Raw genomic sequence first — 26715 nt, 5'->3', positions numbered from 1 at the left:
GTAGAGTTACTAGGATGACAAAGAGATCAAACCTATGTCTTTGGAGTCATTGGCTTGGTATTTAGTTAACTTAATATAAACAATCTATAACCTTATTGGTAATTATCATTTAGCATTAACAAAGTGCTAAGCTTTGCAAAGTCATTTACTATAATATGTTATTGTCCAATGACAATTTCTCTGGTGTTGGTATGAGACTCTTAATTTTGCTGTTTTAGCACCTTCATTAAAAGGATGTGTTTACATAAGTTTCTCATTTGAATTTATACATGTGTGGTTTTAAGTATTCTAATACGGGAGCTCTGGTAGCATAGTGGCTAAGACACTTGCTTGCTAACCAGACAGCTGGCGGTTCAAACCCACCAGCCACTCCTTGGAAGGAAGGTTGGGCAATCCTACTTCCGTAGTGATACTGCCTCGGAAACCCAAGGAGGGGTCGCTATGAGTCGGGGCCGACTCGACGGCACATAACAACAACAACAACAATATTAGCTTCAACCACAAGACATCGCTGTTTTTGTGAGTCAAAAACAGTAAAATATTGGCCATTTCATAAGGTTCTAATATGACTTAGTAAGCTGAAAGCAGCAAAGCCTGGAGGGAGGGGAAATACCATGAGTTGGAAGAAAAGCTTTTTCTCTAAAGTTTTTTCATTCTGTTTTGTTCTTCTCACTAAGGGAACATGGACAAGTTATTTAACCTTGCACATCAGTTAATAGTCTTGGTTAAATTTGGTTAGATGGGACAAATCACAAACTTGGATGGAATTTTAAAATGCTATTTCAAGTATATCATTATAGATTCCTGCAAGAAAGTTATTAAATGTGATTTATTCCCCAAATATCTAAATTTTTAGATCACTGTACTTCTCCTTGCACAATGTAAAGCTCCAGGTACACAATTCTTCGGCATATTAAAAATCAGTGTTTTGAAAAACCTTGAGGATCATTATCATTAGTTGACTCCATTATCCCATGTCTGCTAACTGGTAGGCTATGCCTGATACATGCCAACTATATACCCCAAAACACATTTGCAGCCAAGAGATGACCTGGAGTTATGTATAAACCACAATCATGAGCTTGTGTTTTGGGCCATGCATTCACATCTGCATGTTTCAGGAACTGAAGTACATTTCAGGAACTGAAATACCTTATTTCCATTACTTGTAGGAAACCATATATTAGTAATACAAGATATCCCATCTAAATTTTCATACCTGAAATTTATTCAGTCTTCCCAGAGAATAGTTGAATTTTCACATCTAGATCAAACTAAGCTTGGAGAAACAGTCTTTGTTTTTGACCTTGGAGATAAAAACACAAAAACTGAAAACTCTGTGAAGCCTAACAATGAACAATTTACAAAGCTAAGTGATGCTCATATTCATACTTAAGCCTCATGATAACCCTCTGAAGTACTTTCAGTGGCTGGAGTGGAAAGTGCACAGGTTTTGACAGAAGACAAACAATATGCTTAGGACACAGAAAGCACTCTAGGCAAAAGGAGTAGAGTGCAAAAGCTTTAAGTCCAAGTATCTGTATTACTTTGAGCAGGTTACTTCTTTTTACTTCAGTTTCCTCATTTTCAAAATGAGGATCTAAATGCTTGACTTCATTTATCAAGCACCCACTATATGCTAAGTACTGTTCTAGGCACTGGAAGGAGTAATGGAACTTACTTTCATGGAATTTACATCACAGCATGGGAAGGGTAGAAAATAAATAGAGGGTATGACAGGTAGTGATAATTACTTTGGAGAAAATAAAGCAGGGCAAAGGAGAGAGGCAGCGATGGAGCGTTTCTATTGCTATCTTATATGAGGTGATCAAAAGGTTTCATTGTTAATGTGTCATTTGAAAACACACCTGAAGGACTTGAGGGGAATTGTGTGCCTATCTTGGTAAAGAGTATTGTAGCAGATGGAACAGAATGTACAAAGATCATAATTAAGGTGAAAGAATTCTTGACTTTGGAGTAGCAAGGATTCTACTATTGCTAAAATAAAATGAATGAATGAGGGACAAAGTGTAGGAGGTGAGGTTTGATGGAGATGGTGGCATGTATCATTGGCTTTTGAAGGTCATTGCAAGGAAAACAAAACCCTTTGGTTTTTACTTAGAGGTAGAAACCCTTGGAGGATTTAGAGTGTAAGAGTGATCTGATATATTTAAATAAGATTACTCTGCTGTTGTGTTGAGGATAGATTATAAAGGGCAAAGATAGAAGCAGGGAGACCATTTAGGGAGACTAATGTTATAATTCAGGGAGCTCTGGTAGCATAGTGCCTAAGGCACTTGACTGCTAACCAGAAGGCTAGCAGTTCAAACCCACCAGCCACTGCTTGGAAGGAAGGCTGAGCAATCTACTTCCATAGTGATACCACCTGAGAAACCCAAGGAGGGGTCGCTATGAGACAGGTCCGACTTGACGGCATATAACAACAATAACAACAATGTTGTAATTCAGGTGTGAGAAAGAGGGTGACTTGGACCATGGTAGTAGGTGTGGAGTGCTTATATTCTAGCTGTATTTTATTTAATTTATAGAAAATTTCAACATAGATAAAAGTAGACAGAATAGTGTAATGAACCTCTGCCTACTCATCATTCAGCTTCAACAATGATCAACTCCTGGCCAATCTTGTTCCATCTATATCCTATCCATTTTTCCCATCTTTTATTATTTCGAAGCAAGGCTCACACATCATAATAATTCCATCCACAAATATTTCAGTATGTATCATTAAAATATAAGGGTTTTAAAAACATAACCATAAACCATCATCATATCAAAACATTTAAAGATGAATATTAATATTATCAAGTATAGGTTCTTAATATATTTTGAACGTGGAGCCTTCAGGTCTTGTTCATGGTTTACATGGGGAGAAAGAAGTCAAGGATGACTGTGAGGTTTTTGGCTTAAGAACCTGGTAGGCTGTATTGACATTTATTCTCTTGGGCACACTGTGGGAAGAGCAGATTTCGTAGGGAAGGGCTATCAGAAGTCGGGTTTAGGATAAATTGAATTTCTTAAGTTTATTGGCTATTCAAATACAGGCATTGAGTTGGATGTTGGATACATGTGCCTAAAATTTGGGAAGAGTTCAAGGTTGAAGGTACAAATTTGGGGCATATAGATGGTGAAAGTTAGGAAACTTTTTGACATCACCAAAGTAGTAAATACAAGTGGAGAAGAGGTCTGAGGACTGAACTGTGGAGCACTACAGCCTTTAATCAGGGATAAGAAAGAACAGCAAGGGAGCTAGAAGGTATAATATGTGAAATAGAAAGAAAACTAAGAGAAAGATAAACCCTGAAAGTGATGTTCTGAAAGCCTAATGAAGAAAGTATTTCAAGGGAGCTGTGGTCAACTGTGCTGAAAGCTGCTAAGCTATCAAGAAAGAAAAAGACTAAGAGTTTACCATCACCCACATCCCTTTAAAAGAAGAATTAATCATAGATTTAGCAATATGAAAATCATTGGTGACCCTGAAAAGAGCTATTCTAACAGAGTGATGGGGATGAAAAAATGTGTAGAGTAGGTTCAAGAGAATTGGAGGAGAGTAAATGGAGACAGTGACTATGGAATGAACTCTTTTAAGGAGTCTTTGCTGTTAAAGGATGTTGAGAGGAATGTGAGGCCCACAGTTTTGTTTTTAAGTCAGGATATATTACTGCTAAATGAATGACCATGGAATGATTCATGATACAAGAAAATGGAGGATGGTTTCTGGAGTGATGTCCCTGAGTGCACAAGGGGAAGGACTGACACAGACACTTCTCACACATTTGCAGGAGGGAATGCAGAGACTGTGGGCACCTAGAAGTCCCTGGGTGGTACAAATGGTTAACATGTTCATTAATGGAAAGGTTAGAGACTTGAGTCTACCCAGAAACACCTTGAAAGACAGCCCTGGTGATCTAATTTTGAAAAACCAGCCAGTGAGAACCCTACTGAGCACAGTTGTACTCTGACACACATTGGTCACTATGAGTTGGAATTGACGCAATGGCAATTGGCTTGGTTTGGCAGTATGGACACCTAGGCATGGGACGAGTGAGATAGTGAGGAAGTAAAATGATAATACAGTTGAGTATCAGACATAGAGAAGGCATATAACACACATAAGTTCCATTCTCTTTGGGCTGTTTTTCGTTCAATTTTTAAAATAATTCTAACAAATTGAAGTCACAGGCAGCTGCTTTACCAATCAGTGGGTTAACAACAGAATTATTTGGCTCTAAAAAATTGTGCAAGGCAAAATGTTGGTGAAATACTTATATATGTGGCATATTAGTTAGGATTATATGGCTGTATAAACTTTACAAAAAAAAAAAAAAAACCTGAGAAAACAAGATAGGATTCTCCACCCCCCCCATGTAAAAGAAGTCTAGAGATTGGCAGTCAAGGACTGATATTTTGGTTTCCTGATGCCATCAGTGTGGGTGCTCTTTCACATCCGGCTTCTATTTACAAGATTACCTAATTGTCCAGGATGAATGTTAGAGCCCTAGCTATCATGTTCCAGTTTCAGAAGAAGGAAGGAGAATGGAGGGAGTAGGAAAGAAAAGGGTCTGATCCCATCATTTTAAGACTTCTTGGAAGTTTCATGCAACATTTCTACTTACATACTCTGGCCAGAACTTGACCTTCCAGAAAGCTGTGAAATTTAGCCTTTCAACAGAGCATATTGCTACCCTAAATAAAATAGGGACTTTGTTACAAAGGAGGAAGAGGAGATGAGTATTAGGGTAGGCATTTAGTAATCTTCACTTTAGCATTTGTAGAATGAACATAGTTTGTATACAGAAGATTTGTGTTTGAACCCTAATTATAGCACATACTAGTTGTGACCTGGAACAACACGCTTACTACATTTGTGCTTCAGTTTCTTCTTCTATAATATACAAGCTAATATTATCTACTACACAGGATTATTCTGAGAAGTAAGTAAAATACAGGTAAAGTGCCATGGTCTGTGGTATAAATAGGTACACAATAAGTGGTATTATGTACATTCATGACATAAAAAAATGAATCATCTATTTGTCAAAATCCATAGGATGGTACAATGCAAATTGTGAACCCTAAAGTAAACTATGGACTATAGTTAATAATAATCTATCAATACTGATGAATGTATTATATCACATATACCACAGGAATGCAAGATGTCAGTAACAGCAGAAACTGTGCAGGGTCAGGGGATTATAGGAGAACTCTCTATACTTTCTGCACAATTTTTCTGTAGGTCTGAAATTGCTCTAAAAAATAAAGTCTATTAAAGAAATCATCTAACAGGCCATTGAGAGGCAGCATCTAGTTACTGTATTTTTACACACATACACCTGTGTTATGTGCCAACCACATCCTACCCTCTCCCTTGCCCTTCAAGTTATTTTCATAAGCATGCTATGCTAATTTTTTTTTTACAGAAACATATAAAAAATTAGCATAGTGTACTTTATGAAAATATAGGGAGGGGAGAAAACCCAGTTGGCAAAAAAAGTATAATGTGGTATTTGCATAAAAATATGGTAATCAGGTTGGTTGGCTTCTCAGAGGTATAGGTTTAATATCAGAATTACCACATCCACTTTCCCTATATAAGAAATACCCTGTGATCAAGGAAGGAGAGTTGTAACATGTTGTCACAGGCATTTGACTCCTGCTAATTTAATCATGCCCAATCAGCTTTTTTAAATTCACACTTGCTCAAATACTTTCAAATAATCCCTTCAGCTGGAACCAGCTCAACTGCAAGCCCCGAGTCAAGCTGTTTTGGTAAAGCTTGCTGAAATATAGCTATTTTGCCAAACAAATATACCTTAATTTTAGATCTTCAGAGTGGCTAAATGCTTCTCCAGTCACTGCTGTTTTTTTGGCCTGTTTTTACCTACTTAGATAATACTCATTACAAAAAACTAACAAACAAAAAACAACCCCAAAAAACTCACTGCCGTTGAGTCCATTCTGACTCACGCGACCCCTCCTTGGGTTTCCAAGGTGGTATCTCTACGGAAGTAGATTGCTCAGTATTCCTAATCAATAGCTGGTGTGTACAACACTGGGTCTGGTTGCAGGCGCTGTTCTATCCACCAACCCAGGCCCTGCACTCTTGTAGTTACTGTTTATGAAGTGAAAAGGCTACTCAACACTGGGATTTACAATGTCATGTGTTACCATTTACCACTCAAGGCAGGCAAGGAATGGACAAATACGTGACTCTCAGCAGAACTGGGTCCTCTAGTCAGTCAGCAGAAAATGTTTCAGCCACTGAAGGAGCTGTGAGGAAGGGAGATGTGCCAAGTGGTCATGAGTTAGTTTGGCACCTAAACAGAACTGCAGGAAACAGACTGAATTTAGGGGAAAGGTGAGATTTTAATGGGTCAGTTTTCTCTAATCACATCACAAATTACTTGAGGCTGAAAAAACAAGTGATGGGACTCAAAGAAACACTACAGAATATTAACCTATGTTTGAGCTTATATTATTCAAGTAGTTGCAGCCATTGGCCAACGAGAAGGGAGAGGTGATTCACAGAGAAATGCCTCACCTGAGAGATGGGGGCACATGCAGCACTGCCCTTTACCCTCATGACGGGCAGTGTAGCGTACTGGAAAAGCCGAGAGCATTTGCTCTGCCACTTAGCAGCAATGTGGATTCAGTTTTGAGTGAACTACTTGATCACTGTAAACTCAGATAATATTCCCTTAAATTCTCATAGGATACTTGTGAGGACTAGATAGAAAGGTATGTAAAATACCTTAGAAGGTTGGGCCAGTGAGTAGTGTTTAACATGTTAGTGTTTTTTGTATACTTCCTACAATTAACATTTTAAAAATCAATTTTTACTTTTCAATAAACTAAAACATGTTATGTGTAGAAAACATGAATATTCTATATAGAATATACAAAACAAATATATCACTTAATGAACTATTTACAAGGTAAACACCCTTGCATTTGGGTCAAGCAAGAAACAGAACTTTGCCAAATACCCCAGAATCCTTTCTCCTCAAAATGGCTATCACCTTGACTTTCATAATGATCAAGAAAAGTGATGCCCCAAGTATGCAACTCAAGGTGCTGGAGTTTAGTTTTGCCCATTTCTATAAAATTTATTGTCTTTTAAATTATTTTAATGTACAGGTTCCTCCTCTATCCTTTCCTATTTACAATCAGCTGCTGAATATGAGCTGTTTAACCTGCAGTTTTCCAGTCTGGGTTTTGCTGACTGCAGTCACCATGTCCTGTCAGTTGTATACTTGCAAATTGACAGCTGTGTTCAGAGGCATGATCACTCAGGTTCAATCCCTTTGACACGACTATATAAGAAATGGTATGTTCTTTCATCAGGAAGCATGTATCTATCTTTTTGGAATGTTAGCAGCCATTGATACTGAGTATATCCATTATTCATTTGGGGTTACAAAATGGTAATATTCCATTTCTATTATTTAAAAAATGAGTTGGAGAATTTTTAAAGAGAATTCACCTTATCTCTGAGGTTACCAAACAATAGTTCACTTAAGAGGAACAAGGTAAATGTTTCTTTCCCCTTATTTTTAGGTTTTCAAGATGAGTTTGTTCTCTATTATCTTCTGAAGATGTCTAGTTTTTAAAATATGATAAATTATCGAATTTTATATATATATATATATATATATATATATATATATATATATATATATATGGCACTTGACTGCTAACCAGAAGGCTGGCGGTTCAAACCCACCAGCCACTCCTCGGAAGGAAGGTTGGGCAATCCTACTTCCGTAGTGATACTGCCTCAGAAACCCAAGGAGGGGTCGCTATGAGTCGGGGCCAACTCGACGGCACATAACAACAACATACACACACACACACACACACACACACGTGTGTGTATACATTATTGTTGTCGCTGTAAAGTCGATTCTGACTCATAGTGACCACGTGTACAGAATAGAACTGCTCCATAGCTCCACAGGGTTTTCAAGGCTGCAGCCTTCCAGAAGATCCTCAGGCCTGTCTTCTGATACACCTCTGGGTGGGTATGAACCATCACATCTTGGTTAGTAGTCAAGCACTTAACTGTTTGCATCAGCTAGGGGCTCCTGTGTATGTGTATCCTTCAAAAAGTATCATATACTTTGATCTGTACTTTTTCCACGTTGTTTTTCTGTGTACTCTTTCACGAATATTATATGCATGTAAGAGCATTTATGCACACTGATGGATATTTGTTCATTTTGCTATCACAAACAATGCTGTATAGAATAACTTTCTTATATACTTCTAATACATATGTTTGTGGGATAAATTCCTAACCTAAAACTGAGCCAGCTACTAAAAGGGAACATGGATTTAAAATTTTCATAGATAATACCAAATTTTCTCTCACAGAATTCATACCAACTACATTTCCATGAATAATGTATCAGTGATAAGGCATCTTTTCAAAAAATAATTTGAGTGAGTGGGGAGCACAAGGGGTCAGAAAAAGGCAGCTTGAATTTTAACAGGGGGAGATAGATGGGGAAAGGCCATGGTGGAGGGGAGGAATTAGACTTGGGTGAAGTTACTGCCGACTCTAGAGCAAGTGCTAATTCAAAATGATATGCAAGAAATAAAAAGGTACCCTGTCTGGAGTAAAGAAAATAAAAAATGCAAAGCAATAATTAGTCCAAAGGACTAATGAAACACATGAACCCCAGCCTCCATGACCAAGACCAGAACTAGATGGTGCCCAGCTACCACTGCTAACTGCTCTGACAGGGATCACAAGAGGAGGTCCTAGAGAGAGTGGAAGAAAAATGTGGAACAAAATTTAAAATCATAAAAAAGCCAGGCTTACTGGTCTCACAGAGACTGGTGGAACCCCCGGGACTACGGCCCTTAGATAGATACCCTTTGAGCCTGGAACTGAACTCACCCCCATGGCTCAACTTTCAGCCAAACGATACCCTACGAGGCAAACAATATGAGGGAAGTACACACACATTAGAACAATCAACCATATGAGAACAAAAGGCAGGATTTGCCCAGGGTATAAAGCTTAGAGGACAGGAAGGACAAAGGAAAGAAGGACAAAGGGAAAAGGTAAACAAAGAGAAGTGGGAAGAGTGTACTACATTGTGGCAATTGCAACTAATGTCATAAAACAAAATTTGTAAAAATTGTTGAATGGAAAACTTGCTCTGTAAACTTTTACCCAAATTACAATTTTAAAAAAAAGGTAAAAATAAATAAATATGAATAAAATCTAAAAAGAGAAAAAAAAAGAAAGGTGTAGATGTACATGAAAGCAAACAAGATTCTGGCACTGGCAGTTGTGATACAGAAAGAACACTGATTTTAATGGCAGGTATCATGTTCACAGACATCAGCTTACTTAATTCTCACAGTAGCTTTAAGAGGTATTATTTCTTTTTGACAGATAAGAGGGTGGAGGCTATGGGGAAAACATGATAATGTGAGGGCTAAATGAGATAATGTGACACCATCTACTACAGTGTGAGCTTCTTGAGGGTGGAAACATCTTAAACCTAGCAAAGCAGTAAGTAAACACCCTGGAACTCAATACACAATTTGCTGAGTATTTTTAACGAATGACAGAATCTAACACAGGGTTTGTCACGTAAGTATGTGCTCAATAAATAAATGTTTATTGACTCCTCAAAGATCAGCAGTTGAAAAGGAAGTCTTGTTGGCTACAATACCACAAAGGATTCTGGCACCTATGGAATAGTCAGTCAGTCATATAAAGATGACTTTAAGAAGTTCAGTATTGGATTCAGGTGATGTTTTATGAAAACAATTCAGGTGACCAAGCACTATTACTTTCAGTTGCTGATGATGGCCAACTTTCTGAAAACAGGGGGCAACTTTTCACTTTTGAACATGTACTAAGTCCAGTAACTGACTCTCTGGAAATCCAGCCTGAACATTTATAGTTATGTTGAGGAGTTTTTCTTGTAAACTTATTCTTTACATTTAACTCTTTCTTAATTAAGTATTTATCTGTTCTGTGTTTAACATGTTTCGGTTTCTTTCTCAGTATCTCTTCTTGATCAAGGGAATTACAAGCAGCAAGGCACTTTCTTAGACTCGTGGTTTGGAATTGAAGATTATCTGAAAGAAATTCTTTTTTTGTGGTAGGGGGAACCCATTCATCACTATCAGTCTCAAGACACTCAGCAATAGGACTGTGGTTGAGTGTACCTTGTTGTGTAACAGCAGATATAATAGGGCTTTTAGATCTCTGGATGTGTATTTTTTTATTTTGGGGACCATCTGGGGTACCTTGCTGTGTGTTAATTTGAGAGGAAATCCTTGTTTTTTTATAGTTAACATCAAGATATGAATAAAAGGCAGGCAATTTTTCGAAAGTTCCTTTTATCCCATGAATTCTTGTTTGGTGGAATCTTGCAACTGGAGTTGACTGTGAAAATGGAACAAACTCTTCAAAATCATATGCTGAATCTGATTGAAAACGAGGTGGAGAAGAGCATATTTTTGGAAGTATAGAGGCTGATATGCTTTGCAGGGCTAATTTTTGTGAAGACTGGCTTGAGTTTTCAGAACGTGATCTCAGTGAAAAACCAGAATCAACAGGATGACTTTCTGCCAAAGACTTTTCCCCCTGTAAAAGAATGTTCTGTGACTTGCAAGTAATTTCTGTGGCAATGTCTGCTTCTTCAGCACTAACATCAAAGAGATCAGCAGAAGCATTGTAGCTACCTTCATAGCCAGGAGAATAGCTCTGTGTTACATTACTATTGATAGGTCCACAAGGCATTTCTTTCAACGTATTTGTACTTATATTTGGACTCCTGCAAAAAGGTTCTAAAGGGTATGTAAGCCGCCTGCAAACTGTCAAATTGTCATCTTGGTCCTCTAGCCACCCATATTGCTTATTTTCTAAGCTGCAAAGATCAGCAACATCATTACACTTCTTGGAACACAAAGTTGTCAACTTTTCACTCATTTTTGAAAGTGATTTTTCTTCACTAGTATATTTGATATTGAGAAAAGAATGGTGACACTCTGAAGTGTTGGGCCTCAGTGAAATTTTGGCCCCATGTGGTTGGATTCTGGTTGTCTTCTTAAGAGTAATTATTGTTTCAAAATCTTTTGAAGATGGAAACGGCGCTGAGTGATAAGCATTTGGTAGAACATAATCAGACATCTCTCTTCCATTGGCACTTATAAAGACAGTCTCAGGTATGTGATCTGGTTGTGACTCCATTTGAGCACCAGGACTTGAATTTGTTTGACACTTGGGAAGGAAGTTATCTTTGCTAAAATTTGCTTTGACTTTAGCTGGTAGTGATCTCCAAACTGTAGGTAGTATATGCAGAGCTCCAGTAATTTCCTGGGGAGTCACAGATAACCTGCTGTGGCCTGCATGTAATTTATCGATGTCATTATCTAGATAGTATTTCCTACTACCGTCATCTGTCTGGGTAATAGCAATCTCACTTTCGATAGCTGCCAGAAACTTGTTCAGGCTTTCAGAGAATGGCAGATCATCCCACATCTCAGGGTCACAATCCTGGGAACCACCAGCTATGTCTTCAAGTCTGAGTGATGAAGGTGAACCACATGCAGATCTCTCTTGGAGACCAGCAGGGGTATCTGCATCATTATGACTGCCACATGTTAGGTTAGCTTGGGAATACCTATTTTTAATTTCCACTTTACTGCGGAAGGACTTTGTATTGCTTGGCTCAAGGGACACTTGCATTTTCAAAGGGAATAAATTAGAGTCGGTAACTTTAATTTCATGATGATTATCGCAAACTGCACTCAGCTGATTAGCTTGTAAGCAAAGTTTGTCACTCAACTTTTCTGTTTCATTCTTTTTATCCATATATGAAACAAGACTCCATGAACTCTGAATGGGCTCATGGTAGCTACTGGAAGCAGTGACTTCTGCTGTGGAGATACACTTTCTGTTCTGGTGAAGAGCACCAAGGGCCTTGCTTTGTTCTGAAGCTGAAAAATCATCATTATCTGTTAGTTGTGAAACAATGGAAGTGAGTTCAAGTGATGGCTGCCAGAATCCTGAAAAATTATTTCTGCCATAGGATTCAACAAAAAGACAAGAACTGCTGTCAGAGCCATATATACTGCTGAGATCACTATTTGAGTAACCTAAAGCAAGTACGCAGCTATTTGCCTGGGAGCCATGGTGAAGTTTCCTTAAGTTGGAAGCTTGCAGAATCTCATGGAAGTAGTCAATGACAGTGAAGCCTGCAACACTCGGGTCTGGCAGAACAATCTGGGAAGCTACCAGTGCTTCAGTTTCTCTCTTGAGGGCAGGGCACTGCTGTAAGAACTTACTGGAATCTGAACCTTGGCTTTCAAAGTTCTGTGCAAGAAGTAAATAAATTTAAATGAGAACAAAATTTTCTTCAACTCAAGTGTAAAACAGGGGTTAAGGTTAAAGATCAACTGTAATTCTCCACCCTTCGCCCTCCCTAATTTAAATTCCTTTAGTATTAGAGGCAAGGAGCTCTGGTGGTGCAACAGCTAAACACTCATCTGCTAACTGAACAGCTAGTGGTTCAAACTCACCCAGTGGCTCTGTGGGGAAAGACCTGGTGACCTGCTCTTATAAAGATTACAACTAGGAAACCCTATGAGGCACTTCTACTTTGTCATATCGGGTTCAGTATGAGTTGAAATTGGCTCTAGGGCACCTAACAACAACAGCCTTAGAGGCAGAGTGGCATGAGTAAGACAATGTAAAATTTGGAGTAAAGAGACTGTCTTCAAACCATAGTCCCAGCATTTACTAGGGTTGGGACTTTAGACAAGTTATTTAACCTCTCTGAGCCTTAGTTTTCCCATTTATAAATTGAAGATGAAAATGCTTTAGTTTTATTATTGATAAATAAAGGTAAAAATGCAGGATTAGCAATAACATATGGAAAACTGCATATTGCTTAGCAAATAGTAATTACTCAATAAATGGTAGCTACTATTGTATTTCTTAATAGTTTCTAGAAACTTGGAGTTTTAAGGAAATATCCTCTCTTATATAAAGAATCTTCTGTGCTTTAATGGGGAGCTCTGGTAGCGTAGTGCCGAAAGCACTTGACTGCTAACCAGAAGGCTGGTGGTTCAGACCCACCAGCCACTCCTTGGAAGGAAGGTTGAGGAATCTACTTCCATAGTGATACCACCTTGGAAACCCAAGGAGGGGTTGCTATGAGTTGGGTCCAACTCGATGGCACATGACAACAACAACATGTTTTAACAAAGAAGAGCTCTAAAGGTCTCAGTTTCACATTCTCACTGTTCAGTTGTGGAGTCCACTATTTTCCTTTTTAAAACCCTTTTTCAGGGTGGTTAAAAGTTTCAATTTTTCCTTTCAGCATAAATAAGACAGAAAATGGTTATAGAAATATAAGTAAACCCCAAACCCACTGTCACTGAGTTGATTCTGACTCATAGTGACCCTATGGGACAGACTACAACTGCTCCATTTGGTATTGAAGGCTGTAAATCTTTATGGAAGCAGACTGCCTTATCTTTCTCCCATGCAGCAGCTGGTGGGTTCGAACTTCTGACCCTAATTTATTTAGCAGATAAATGAATTATCCATTGCACCATTAGAGCTCCTTAGAAATATAAATAGCATAAATATACTCAGAGAACATCTTGGTGTCTGATAGCAAAGTAATGAACTATACCAATCTCAAAGGGTTGATAAAGCTCTGTAGTATCTTTTATTGCTAGCTTCTCTGCTTGCTCCTAATAGGTCTGTGCTAATTTATTTCTTCCAGTGGGCTTTGGTCCCAAAGAACTCTGATGTAACATTCTCCAGGCCTTTTCAAACTCTAATGCCCTAAAATATCTATTGTAAATGACGAACCGGCTTCTCTCTCTTATGTATCTACAACAGTACTAGCTATGTACCACTCCTTGGAAGAACTGAGAAAACAGTTTCTAAATCATTTTCTGTGTGGTTAAATTTTTTTGCAGAACCCCAGGTGAGAAAGGCTGTTTTGATTTAATCTCTCTAATCTGGTTTCAGTTGACTAGTGGGCAGGGCAATTTTTCTACTTCAAAGATATTATTAGCCATTAGAACTCTAGAAAGGGCTCTGCCAATTAAAAGTCTACATTTTAACTTTTAATTTTAAACTATATGATGTAATTTTTCCTAATGTGTAAGTCTAAAATCACTTTTGTAAGTGTTAAAATATGCAGTTATTGTTCAGTATAGAACTAGAGTTGTTGCTGTTGTTGTTACGTGCCGTCGAGTCAGACCCGACTCATAGCAACCCCTCCCTGGGTTTCCAAGGCAGTATCACTACGGAAGTAGATTGCCCAACCTTCCTTCCGAGGAGTGGCTAGTGGGTTAGGGTTTAAAAAAATTCTCAATTAGGAATCATGGCCCTGGTGGCAGAGTGCCTAAGGCATTTGACTGTAACCAGAAGGTTGGTGGTTCAAACCCACCAGCCACTCTGCAGAAGGAAGACTGGGCAATCTACTTTCATAAAGATTTACTGCCTCAGAAACCCAAAGGGGGTCACTATGAGTCAGAATTGACTCGATGGCAGTGAGTTTGGTTTTTTTAGAAGCTCTGATTTCTTATTTGGCTTTTAAAACTTATAACTGTGTGACCTAGGACAAACCATTTAGTTTCTCTGAATTTGTTTCTCATATGCAGATTGAAAATACTGTATTCTGAAAATGATTAAATCATTTGTAAGGTTTCTTCCAAAAAAGAATGAATCTTAAGGCTGAAATCAATTTCATGAAGTCAAATGGTAGGTCTTCATTTAGAATGAAAGCTAAAACTTTAGTTTGCAAAAAAGTAAAACCAAACCAAATCTCCATTACCAAGAGACAACATGTCTATGGATAACATGTTTTCTAGGCGCAATGCCTGGTACACAGTAGGACAAAAGAGTAAGTGACTAATCCTTCAGACTTGGTACAATCTTTTAACAATTAATTAAGACTATTCTTCTTCATCTATTCTTAGAGTTCTTTTCAATACTCAGAAACTTTATTTTCAATGTTAGTGCCCTCCTTCTATTCTTTTTATGGATGACAGAACGAAAAAACCTGGAGAATTGATGAAAGTTTTACTATAGAGTTTGAACAAAATTTGGAGGGCTAAAATAAGCACCAAATATCCAAACAAATTATTAATGACTTTTGAGTTTATAAAAAATTTAGATTTTTGTAATTTCTGAAAGTAAAACCTAAACTGGTCTTCTAACTCTTAAAAACGGGAAGTTGACACACATGGTGTTTTAACAAATCATATACAGGCTATTTTTACACAGTTTAGTGTTTCCAGGGCTTTCACAGTCATGTAACGCTTAAGAACTATTTAGAAAATTCAAATCATTTCATTACAATGAAAGTGTTAACAGTATATGGAAAAGAAAGCTCATCTCAATTACCGTCACTCCAAAAATAAAGCTTTGTCCAATAAAGCAAGTTTCAACTGCTTTAGTTAATAGGTTGTTAACTGTATCATTGTCCAGTGTTTCTGGAATTTCATTAGGATCCTCAATATACCTTGATTGGAAAGAAAATAAAGTAAAATATGTGAAGAGATAAACTTTGAAATTCTACCCTGCCATCGAATTAGAAGCACAATTAATTTAAAAATGTACCGTGAGCATTTCTGTTACATATAGAGAAAAAGAGTGATTTTAAAAGATAAGTATTTTGTTCCTTCTAATTCTCCATCGCCTAGAAAAACAAAAACAACTTATTAAGTATGGACAAAACAGACATCTGCTTCATAATTAAAACAAAAAAACCCACTGCCACCGAGTCAACTCTGGCACATAGAAACCTTATAGGACAGAGTAGAACTGTCCCATAGGATTTCCAAGGCTGTAAATCTTTACAGAAGCAGACTGCCACATCTTCTCCTGTGGAGTGGCTGGTGGGTTCAAGGTGCCAACCTTTCGGTTAACAGCCGAATGCTTTAACCACTGTGCCAATTGTTGTTGTTGGTAAATATTATAGAGAAAAATAAAAAGTGGCAGTGGGAACAGTGGTGGGACCTTTTAGCCCTTCTGCACGAAACAGGAAATTTTCTCCTCTTCTCTGGCAGTCCTGGCTGTGGTCCCTCTGCTGGGACCCCAGTTTGACCTTACGAGAAGGACACGGACATAGATTTCTTCTGCCAAGTGATTATGGTCAAGGTGGAAGACTGAAGGGAAGGAAAAGTTTCAATTGCTTATATATAGTCTTCCATTCTCAAGACCTCTTAATAGGTCAAACTATGCAGATAAAATCTCAACACAAAGGAAAGAAATGACAAGATTTCAACTTTTTATGCAAATATTCTTTCAAATAGCTTTTTCTGCTTCAAGAGAACTTAGCCACTTGAATGCTAACCTCAATTTGGATAAACCTTCAATCTGAAATGATTTTACTTTCTTTTTCCATTATTTCTCTATACTGGGTTAGAATTTTATAATTTAAATCAATATTTTAATTACAGCTTAATTGGCTTGAATAAAAGGAATCTGGCTAAACATTATTACAATATGTTTTCAGGAAATGAAAATCTCTCCCTCATTTGACTATTATTAAAACTGATGATCTGAGGTTGACTGAGCATCTTTTTAGGAAATGCATTTTACATAAAACTACCTATCTCCAAATTCTATTGATATACTAAAGGAGGAGCTAGGAAAAAAAGATGCTTTGAATATTCCTACCTGTGCAAACCAGTGGCAGTAAGACCAAAAAATGTATCCAAACAGCTTCCAAATACAGTAATGTCAAACAATTTGTTTGATTCTGCAACCTTTAAGGAAAGTTTGTATCTGTAACTGGTATTTTCAGCTTCACCGGTAAAGCCACATTTTGGACAATTAAACCTGGAAAAGGGAGAATGAAACAATGCAGAGATATTCATTAAAAATTCTTTCATATGATGAAAAATCCAAAAAAGTAAACTGAAAATTAAAATAATATTTTATGTACAAATATACCTATACAACTTACTTAAACTATTTCAGAACGTCTTTTGAATTGCCTATTCATAACCACTAGCTCTACTGATTCAATTAACTAGCTCATACCAAATTGATTAAAAAAAAAACAAAACTAAAGGAAAACTGTGAGAGAAAAAGCTGTATTAATGAATTGAGGCATATTATGGTCTGGGGGCATAAACTAAATTTATGGAGTACCACACCAAAACATATCTGAAACATAAAGTATATCTTTGGTTAAAGGAGCCCTGGTGTTGCAATGGTTAAGTATTTGATTAATAACTAAAAGAAAGGTCAGTGGTTCAAACCCACCAGCTGCTCCATAGGACAAAGATGTGGCAGTCTGGTTCTGTAAAGATTATGGCCTTGGAAACCCCATGGGGCAGTTCTGTCCTGTAGGGTCACTGTGAGTTGGAATTGACTTGACAACAACTATTACTTTCTGATATGAGAATAATGAATAATGTTGAAATATTCAATATTAATACACAAAGTATGTAATTGAATTTTTCTTACCATAAAAAGAAAAACTTTATTTATTGAAATATGCTGAAGATTAACAGATTACAAAAATCAGATATGAAAATCATGCATAAGTAATTATGGCCAAAGGCTTTCTAATCAAAAAGTACATGTCAACTGTACCTCTCTAGTCATGTATTAGCTATTTGCCCTTGGGATGGTTCCTAGATCACCTAGATTGCCTCATCTGTAAAATCTGGGGCTGAAGAAGGATAAAATAAGATAAATAAAGTAAATCAAGAATTTAGTGATGATCTGACCAAATCAGTGTTAGTCTGCTTCTCTCATAATTATATTAAATAGTGTAATGATTACCGTCTTTTCTACTTAATGTTTTTGTAGCTGTTTGCAATAGTGTCTTATCAGTTTTTCATTGTCTTAGTTTAGCAAACAGATGCCTTAAGACACCTGTTAGTAATAGATAGTACTAAGACTTTATGTCGACACCCCTCAATGTTGATAATGATCTGGTTTAAAAAGAGTGGCAAGATGCAAATAAATAAAAAACCCAAACACATTGTCATCAAGTCAGATCTGACTCATAACGCCCCCTCCTTAGGCTTCTGAGGCAGTATCACTACGTAAGTAGATTGCCTAACCTTCCTTCCGAGGAGTGGCTGGTGGGTTTGAACCACCACTCTTCTGGTTAGCAGTCAAATGCCTTAGGCACTACACTATCAGAGCTCCTAATACAATATGTTAAATATAGTTGTATAAATTTGAGTGCTGCCAGACAGCCACTAGGGGGAGCCTAAAACTGCATAGCATCCAAGGTGACAATGTATTTTAAAGATTAGTCTAGTTCTTCATACAAGATGTTACTAAATCATCACAATTAGATCACTGCTTAGTATTTTTTTTGTCACATTTTGTATAGATCTGTACTAACCTATTCATAAGTTCTTACTAGGCTAAAAACCAAAAGAAAGGTTGGTGGTTTGAACCCACCAGCTGCTGCACCGGAGAAAGATGCAGCACTCTTGTTTCTGTAAAGATTGGAAACCCTATGGGACAGTTCCATCCTATCAGGTCACTACGAGTCAGAACTGACTCCACAGGAATGTTATCTCAATAACCACTAATCTGACGGAGTTTTATTCTGGTGTTGTGACCACAGAATAAAGTGAGTCAATTGACTCACTACAGGATAAAATCTCTTTGGTATCAGTGAAATCTAATAAACTAAATGTTTAACTATATATTAGAACTTCTTTAAAGGTTATGTATTAAGACCTAGTGTAAAATTTCCAGGAAATCTTAGAATAACTTATATACATTCAGTGTTTTGCAATTCATAGATGCTTTCTTTCACATACAATATCCCCCCCCACACCCCAACACTTCTGATAGGTAAATAAGGTAGGTATTACAATTATTACTAAACTTGGGTGACTTTTTGCTCAAGATGACAAAGCTAGTGAATTTATGAACCAAATCCAAGGCTTTGGACTCTTAGCCTGAGTTATTTCCTATATAACTTCTTATGATAACTATTGGGAACAATATGGGTAACAGTGAACTATCTTGCAAAAAAAAAAAAAAAAAAAAAGAGTATCAGCAATAACCTAACAAAAATGAAGTCTATTAGTATTAATGCATACATATTAAATCATATATATACTTGTGTATAATAAATATGTATACTGAAGATATTTATTTTATATAGTTTCTTTTAATCTTTTTTGGGATAAGGTTGAATTGAAATAAATGTAAGTATGGTATAACAAAGATCAGTTTCTCAAACTTTAATAGCTATACATGTCACTTGAAAAGCTTGTTAACATGAAGATTCTGATTCAGGAGGACTAAGAAGAAGCCAAAGGTTTTGTATTTCTAATGAGCCAGGTGATGCTGAGGCTGTTGGTCCTTAGACCATGTTTTGAGAAGCCAGGGTACAGATACCTATTGGGGCTTTAACCCCTTGATTTTGGGTTCAAAGAATATCTTTAGGGAACAGTCTCTGCACTTTACTGTCTCTTAAGATCCCCTGCAAAAGCTACAGTGTGAAACTCCTGTCATAAACTTGCTATGCTGTGCTGGTGGTGGTGGTTTTAGTTGTCAAGTTGATTCTGACTCACAATGACCCCGTGTTGCTGCTCCATAGTTTTCAAGGCTGTGACCTTTCGGAAGACTATGCCAGTCTTCCAAGGTATCTGTGGGTGAGTTCAAACCACAACCTTTTGGTTAGTAGTTGAGCACTTAACCACGTATGCCACCCAGGGACTCCCTTGCTATGTTATAACAGGAAAGAACTGAACATGAGGACTTTCTGTTTCCCGTCTTACTTACAGATGACTCCAAATAAGAACAGCAGAAACAACATTAGAAAAGATAATGTTGGGAATATATTTCTTGGTAGTATTATCAATGTGACATATGTAGAGAACAGTTTATATTTCTGTGGACTGTTTCCACAGGGAAGGACCAAGTGTTGTGGGTTTTATATTTCTGAATGGTCTGTTCCACGCTCTTCATGCAGTATAGAGTCTACTGCTAATGTGGAGGTAAAAGAGTGATTATGAATATAGATAGCAGTCAGATCGTTTAGGCTCAGCTGTTTCTGCCACACACTACTTGGCTGGGTGATTTGTGGCAAGTTTCTTAAATTTTCGAAGCTCAATTTCCTCCTTTGAAGGTTGGTCTAACAATAGTATCCACCTCATGGTGGTGATTATATTAAAAGATATAATACTTATAAGCTTCTAGCAGTGCCTAGCACATAATAAAGATTCATTAGTGTTATCTACCACCACTCATCTGTCAGTTGGTCATACTATGGTGGCTTGTGTGTTGTGGTGGTATTGAAGGTATGCCATCAGTATTTCAAATACCAGCAGGGTTGCCTATGGTGGCAAGTTTCAGCAGAGCTTCCAGACAAAGACAGACTAGGAAGGAGGACCTGGTGATCTACTTCTGAAAAAAAAAAAAAAAAAAAATCTACTGAAAACCCTCTGAATGGCAGTGAAATATTGTCCACATTTTGTCTACTATATTGGAATATAGTCCCAGAAGATGAGCCCTTCAGCTTGGAAGGCACTCAAAATACAACCAGGGAAGAGCTGCCTCCTCAAAGTAGAGGTGACCTTAACGATGTGGATGGAGTAAAGCTTTTGGGACCTTCATTTGCTGAAGTGGTTCGATTCAAAATGAGAAGGAACAGCCATGAACATCTGTTAATAATCAGAATGTAGAATATATGAAGTATGAATCCAGGAAAACGGAAGCAGTCAAATATGAAATGGAACATAGATTGATACCTTTAGCATTGTTGTTGTTGTTGTTGTTGTTATGTGCCGTTGAGGCAGCCCTGACTCATAGTAACCCCTCCTTGGGTTTCCGAGGCAGTATAAGTAGGATTGCCCAACCTTCCTTCTGAGGAGTGGCTGGTGGGTTTGAACCGCCAGCCTTCTGGTTAGCAGTCAAGTGCCTTAGGCACTATGCTACCAGAGCTCCCACCTTCAGCATTAGTGAACTGAAATAGACTAGTATTGGCCATTTTGGAAAAACATACGGTCTACTATGCTGGGAATGACAAAATGAAGAGGTATGGTGTCACATTCACTGTCAAAAAGCACATTTCAGGATCTACCCTGACTTACAACATTATTAGTGATAGGGTAATATTCATATCCTGTAAGGAAGACCAGTTAGTATGACTATCATTCAAATCTATGCACTAACAACTAATGCCAAAGATGAAGAAATTCAGGATTTTTACTAATGTCTGCAGTCTGAAATTGATCAAACAATCAATCAAGATGCACTGATAATTACTGGTGATTTGAATGTGAAAGTTGGAAACAAAGAATTGGTAGCTGGAAAATAATTGCCTTGGTGATAAAAATGATGCTGAAAATTGAATGATATAATTTTGTAAGACAAAGGACTTATTAACTGTAAATACCTTTTTTCAGTAACATAAACGGTTGCCTATGCACATGGACCTCATTAAGATAGAAGACACAGGAATCAATCAACTACATCTGGGGACAGAGACAATAGAGAAGCTCAGTATCAACAGTCAGAACAAGGCCAGGGGCCAACTTTGGAACCAACCATCAATTGCTCTTATGCAAGCTTAAGTTGAAGCTGAAGAAAACTAAAACAAGTCTATGAAAACCAAAGTATGACCCTGAGTATATCCCACCTGAATTTAGAGGCCACCGCAAGAAGAGATTTGATGTGAACAATAATGACCGAATACCAGATGAGTTGTAGGACGACATCAAGGATATTATACATGAAGAAAGCAAAAGGTCATTAAAAAGACAGGAAGAAAAAAAAAAAAAAGACCAAAATGGATGTCAGAAGAGACTCTGAAACTTGTTCTTGAACAAAAAGTAGCTAAATTGAATGGAATAAATGATGAAATAAAAGTGTTAAACAGAAGTTTCAAAGGGTGGCTTGAGAAGACAAAGTAAAGCATTACAATAATGAAATGTGCAAAGACCTGGAGTCAGAAAACCACAACGGAGAAACACTTGGCATTTCTCAAGCTGAAGTAACTGAAGAAAAAAATGCAAGCCTCAAGATGCAATATTGAAGGAATCTATGGACAAAATACTGAATGATGCAGGAAGCATCAAAAGAAGATGGAAGGGATACAGAGTCCCTGTACCAAAAATAATTCATTGATGTTCAACCATTTCAGGAGGTAGGATATGATCAAGAACCAATGGTATTGAAGGAAAAAGTCCAAGATGCACTGAGGGCACTGGCAAAAAACAAGACTCCAGGAATGGATGGAATATCAATTGAGATATTTGGATAATGGATGCAATGCTGAAAGTGCTCATTCACCTATGCCAAGAAATTTGGAAGACAACTATCTGACCAACTGGAAGAGTTCCATGTCTGTGGCCACTCAAAAGATCCAACAGAAAGTGGAAATTATCAAACAATATCATCAATATCACATGCAAGTAAAATTTCACTAAAAATAAGTCAAAAACAGTTGGAGCAGTACATTGACAAGAAACTGCCAGAAATTCAAGCTGGATTCAGAAAAGGACATGGAACAAGAGATATCATTACTAATGTCAGATGGATGTTGGCTAAAAGCAGAGAATTTCTTCCCTTCCCTTCCTTCTTTCTATCTCTCTGTCTATTTTTGCACTGTTTCCTCCCTTCCCCTCCCACGCCCAGTAACCAATAAAGAAGACCTATTTGAAGTGTTCAAAAGTCGCTTATAAGGACTAAGGTGCACTTGACTTAAGCCATGTGCATACGAAAGCTGGACAATGAATAAGGAACATGGAAGAAGAATTGATATCTGTGAATCACAGTGTTGGTCAAGGCACTTGACCGCTAACCAGAAGGCTGGAGGTTCAAACCCACCAGCCACTCCTTGGAAGGAAGATTGGGCAATCTACTTCTGTAGTGATACTACCTTGGAAACTCAAGGAGGGGTCACTATGAGTTGGGTCCGACTCGATGGCACATAACACCACCACCACCACCCACTGCCAGCAAAACAAGCATATTTATCTGGGAACAAGTGCTGCCAGAATGTCGTCAGAAGGAAAGATGGTGAGTTTTTGTCTAATGTATTTTGGACACGTTATCAGGAGAGACAGGTTTTAGGGTTTACTTTTACCTTTTGGAGACTAGTATTATCCGAGAGAAGCATTTTTGACATGAGGGATATATAAAACTGGAATTTCGGAGAGCAAGTACAGAGGCAAGAAGAAATCTTCTCCTATTCATGAGTTCACACCATGACCTACAAAACAAAGAGCCATTAGGGAGAAGGACAAATCTTTAATTGTACGTGCATATTCATTTCTTAGGAAAATCAGTTAAATCACACAGCAAAACCAATAGATTTCTTTTGCTTTACATTCAAAGTGAAGGTAAGAAATGTCAATGTATTAGAAGATTACTTTTCTTCTTCTGCTCAATTAAAAATACTAATGGAAAGAAAATTTCAAAACCGAGTGGCTCAAGCAAATACTCTGTTTCTATAGAACTTGTTTTTACCACTAACAGAAAGGAATTAATGAACTTACATTAATCTTTTAAAGAGCCTAAGATGGTAGAAAAAATTCTTTTTAGGTGAAAATTTCTTTATTAGTTTTTAGTGTACATATTTTCCCACAACTTGAAGAGGGAAAAAAAGGCAATTTAGGTTTTGTAAACAGAAAACGCAAAATGTTGAAAGGTCAGAGAAGAGCTTAAAGTGTTTTGAGATCCTTGTATAAAATATATCAGAGAAATAAATCAATAAAATACCAATAATCTTTTCTTTTATGCTTTCTCTTTAAAAATTCAAATGTTGCTTTGTTTACCAGAAAAAAAGTTAATTAGCTTCTGTATAGCACAAAATAAATATCTGGAAATAAAGGAATCTGTACATGTTCAAGATTAAAATATATTAATAAATGCTCATTTGCAAATACATGGCAAAATCTTTGCATTTCTGAAACTGAGTGGAACTGTTTCTGTGACTAGCATCAATAAATTTTGACAAAGTGGAAATCATCAGTTTAAAAATGGTAACAGAATCTTTTAGGTCCAGCTCTTCATAAGGGTAATTATAAATATAGAAAATTTGGTGACTACTGAAGGAAAATCTTAAAGTTATATTCACTTGCCCACCAAGCAAAATAACATTTCTGAAAAAAGAAAATCTTCCACCTAAGGCAATAAGATGGAGACTTGCAAAGATGAAAAATGATTTCCATAAATTATTACTTCAGAAAAGGCTACTCCTGCCTAATACTTTCTTGCTGTTCTTGTTTTGTGCAGCCTTAAGTATACATAAGTAATAAGGTTCTTTAAAACAAAACAAACTCACTGCCATTGAGTCAATTCCTACTTAGAGCGACCCTCTTTGGGTTTCCAAGGCGGTAGAGCTTTATGGAAGTAGACTGCCCAGTCTGCCTTTCATGGAGTGGCTAGTGGGTTTGAACCTCCAACCTTCTCGTTAGCAGTCAAATGTCTTAGGCACTACACCACCAGGGCTTCTTATGACAGAAAGGGTCACAGAAAACCGCCATCATTAGTGCTATTAACCTCAACTTCCTTGCAAATGTAACAAATGATGGAATTCATGTCAGCAAAGGTATTTTCCCTGAGTCTCCTCAAAAATCCAGTTTAGGGTGGAATAAAACATGGGGGTTAAAATAGGAACAAGCTCCCTCTTGAAAATGTTATTTCTTATCTGCTTAAAATCCTCTCCTTAGAATGAAGCCTCAACTCTTTACAAAGGCCTGTGAGGACCTATGTGTTCTGCCCTTGCCCGTCTTTCTGACCTCACCTTGTACCAATCTCCCCCTTAATTGCTATACTTCAGCCACGTTGGCCATGTTCCTGCTCCTAAATACACCAAACAATTTCTCTTCTCAAGGCTTCTGCATTTACTGTTCTTTGAATAGTTGGTTCCTTCTCTTTCATCAGTCTTTAACTCAAATGTTACCCTCTCAGAAAACCTTCTTTATTCAAGTAGATACTATTTACTAAGTTTTTATAATGTTACCTGTTTCGTCCCTTCATAATATAAGGTCTGTAATCATATATTTATCTGCTCATTTATTTTTGTTTGTTCAGCCCCCACTGGCTTTGTAAATTCCATGAAGACAGGGACTTGGTTTATCTTGTGCTGGAATGAATGAAAATCCACAAGCAGGATTTAGCCAATTTTAAGAAAAATTTTGAGTAGGCACATGCCACACAGTAGGATTTCCATCCTTCTACATTTGAAGCCCCTCTAAAAAGCCATTCTCTACTAACAAAAAGATGGCTTTTCTTTTTTTCTACATCCTCTACTTTATACCCTACTTTGCCTATTTATTTTTTTTGATTGTTTTCTATTTCTATTCACTTCTATCCTCCTGATTGTTTTTCTCAACTCTTTCTTGCTCTTTAAACCAAAACCAAACTCACTGCCATCGATTCGATTCTGACTGACAGCAACCCCCACTGGGTTTCTGAGGTGGTAAATCTTTTTTTTTTTTTTATATATTAGGATTTGGGTGAAGATTTACAGAGTAAATTCACTTTTCATACAGCAGTTCACATATACTTTGTCTCATGTCATTGACCAAAATTTACAATGCAGCAGCTCCCCTCCCACTTCCTCCCCATAGTTACCTCCTCCCAGTGTCCATCCCTTCATACTCTTCTGCACCCTGAGAGGCCCATTGTCTGCCAACCCTGTATATGATCTTGGATACACTCTCCATTTAGACATACATAATTGTTTAGCTTGTTCACCCATCTATCCGTCCCTATACCCATGTTTGCTTTCATTGACAACTCAGTATTGTATTTGCAAAGGGGTTCATATTTGTTGTTTGTACTGCCCATGTAACTCTCTCTTTCTCATCCTCAATGCTGCCATATTGGTTACTCACATTTGGTACATTACCCTTCTCTTCACCCAAATCAATATTTATCTCTATCTATCTAACAGCATTCCCTCCCCTTCCCTCCTACCCCTGGTAACCAACAAAGAAAATGTTGAGGTGGTAAATCTTTATGGAAGTAGAATGCCCAGTCTTCCTTCTGTGGAGTGGCTGGTGGGTTTGAACTGCCAACCTTCTGGTTGGCAGTCAGATGCCTTAGGCACTACACTACCAGAGCTCCTTTTCTTATTCTTTAGGAACTAGTAATCTATGTTAAAGAGAACACAAAAAAGCAATCTGAGTTGTGTTGTTTCCTGGCTGTACTCACCCCCCAATATGGTCCATAATTCTGTACCTTTGCTTCTTTTACTCTTCCCTTTACCTAAAATGCTCTTTCACTCTCCTGGATAATGCTTATTCTTCTTTAACATTCTTCTCATGTGTCTTCTTCTCCAGGACGCTTTGCCAGGTTGGGTTAAGTAATCCTACTTTTTTAACTTATCATTTATTACACTATATTTAATTTATGGTTAATTTTTTTTTTGTTCCAGAACTAGAAAAAGATCTCAGGAGGACCATTTCTTTATATCCCTAGAATCAGGTTCAGTAACTGTCAATCTGAACTTTAGCTCTTAACGTCCTTCCTGATTTTCAGTTCTTCTCTTCCTAAGCCACAGTTTTATTATACTATTATGTATAAAAAGGCACTCTGGTGTAGTGGCTAAGGCATCTGGCTGCTAACCAGAAGGGTGGCGGTTCAAACCCACCAGCCACTCCTTGGAAAGAAGATTGGGCAATCTACTTCCGTAGTGATACCACCTCGGAAACCCAAGGAGATGTGGCTATGAGTCAGATCCAACTTGATAGCAATGA

General features: G+C 37.5%; 1 protein-coding gene across 1 annotated transcript; it reads right to left on the bottom strand.

Moving 5' to 3' along the window:
* Nucleotides 1–9796: 9796 nt before the first annotated feature.
* DDIAS (DNA damage induced apoptosis suppressor) lies at nucleotides 9797–23203 on the bottom strand. Its single transcript, XM_007946282.1, has 4 exons — nucleotides 23094–23203; nucleotides 16697–16858; nucleotides 15419–15536; nucleotides 9797–12364 (listed from the first exon to the last, which is right to left on the bottom strand). The coding sequence occupies exons 1-4, from the start codon at nucleotides 23201–23203 to the stop codon at nucleotides 9797–9799; spliced, it is 2958 nt and encodes a 985-aa protein (XP_007944473.1).
* Between the last annotated feature and the right edge of the window lie 3512 nt (nucleotides 23204–26715).

Source organism: Orycteropus afer, unplaced genomic scaffold, assembly GCF_000298275.1.
Source record: "Orycteropus afer afer isolate SDZICR_OR568_19922 unplaced genomic scaffold, OryAfe1.0 scaffold00154, whole genome shotgun sequence".
Taxonomy (NCBI): domain Eukaryota; kingdom Metazoa; phylum Chordata; class Mammalia; order Tubulidentata; family Orycteropodidae; genus Orycteropus; species Orycteropus afer.
This window is presented reverse-complemented; position numbering and strand designations above follow the sequence as displayed.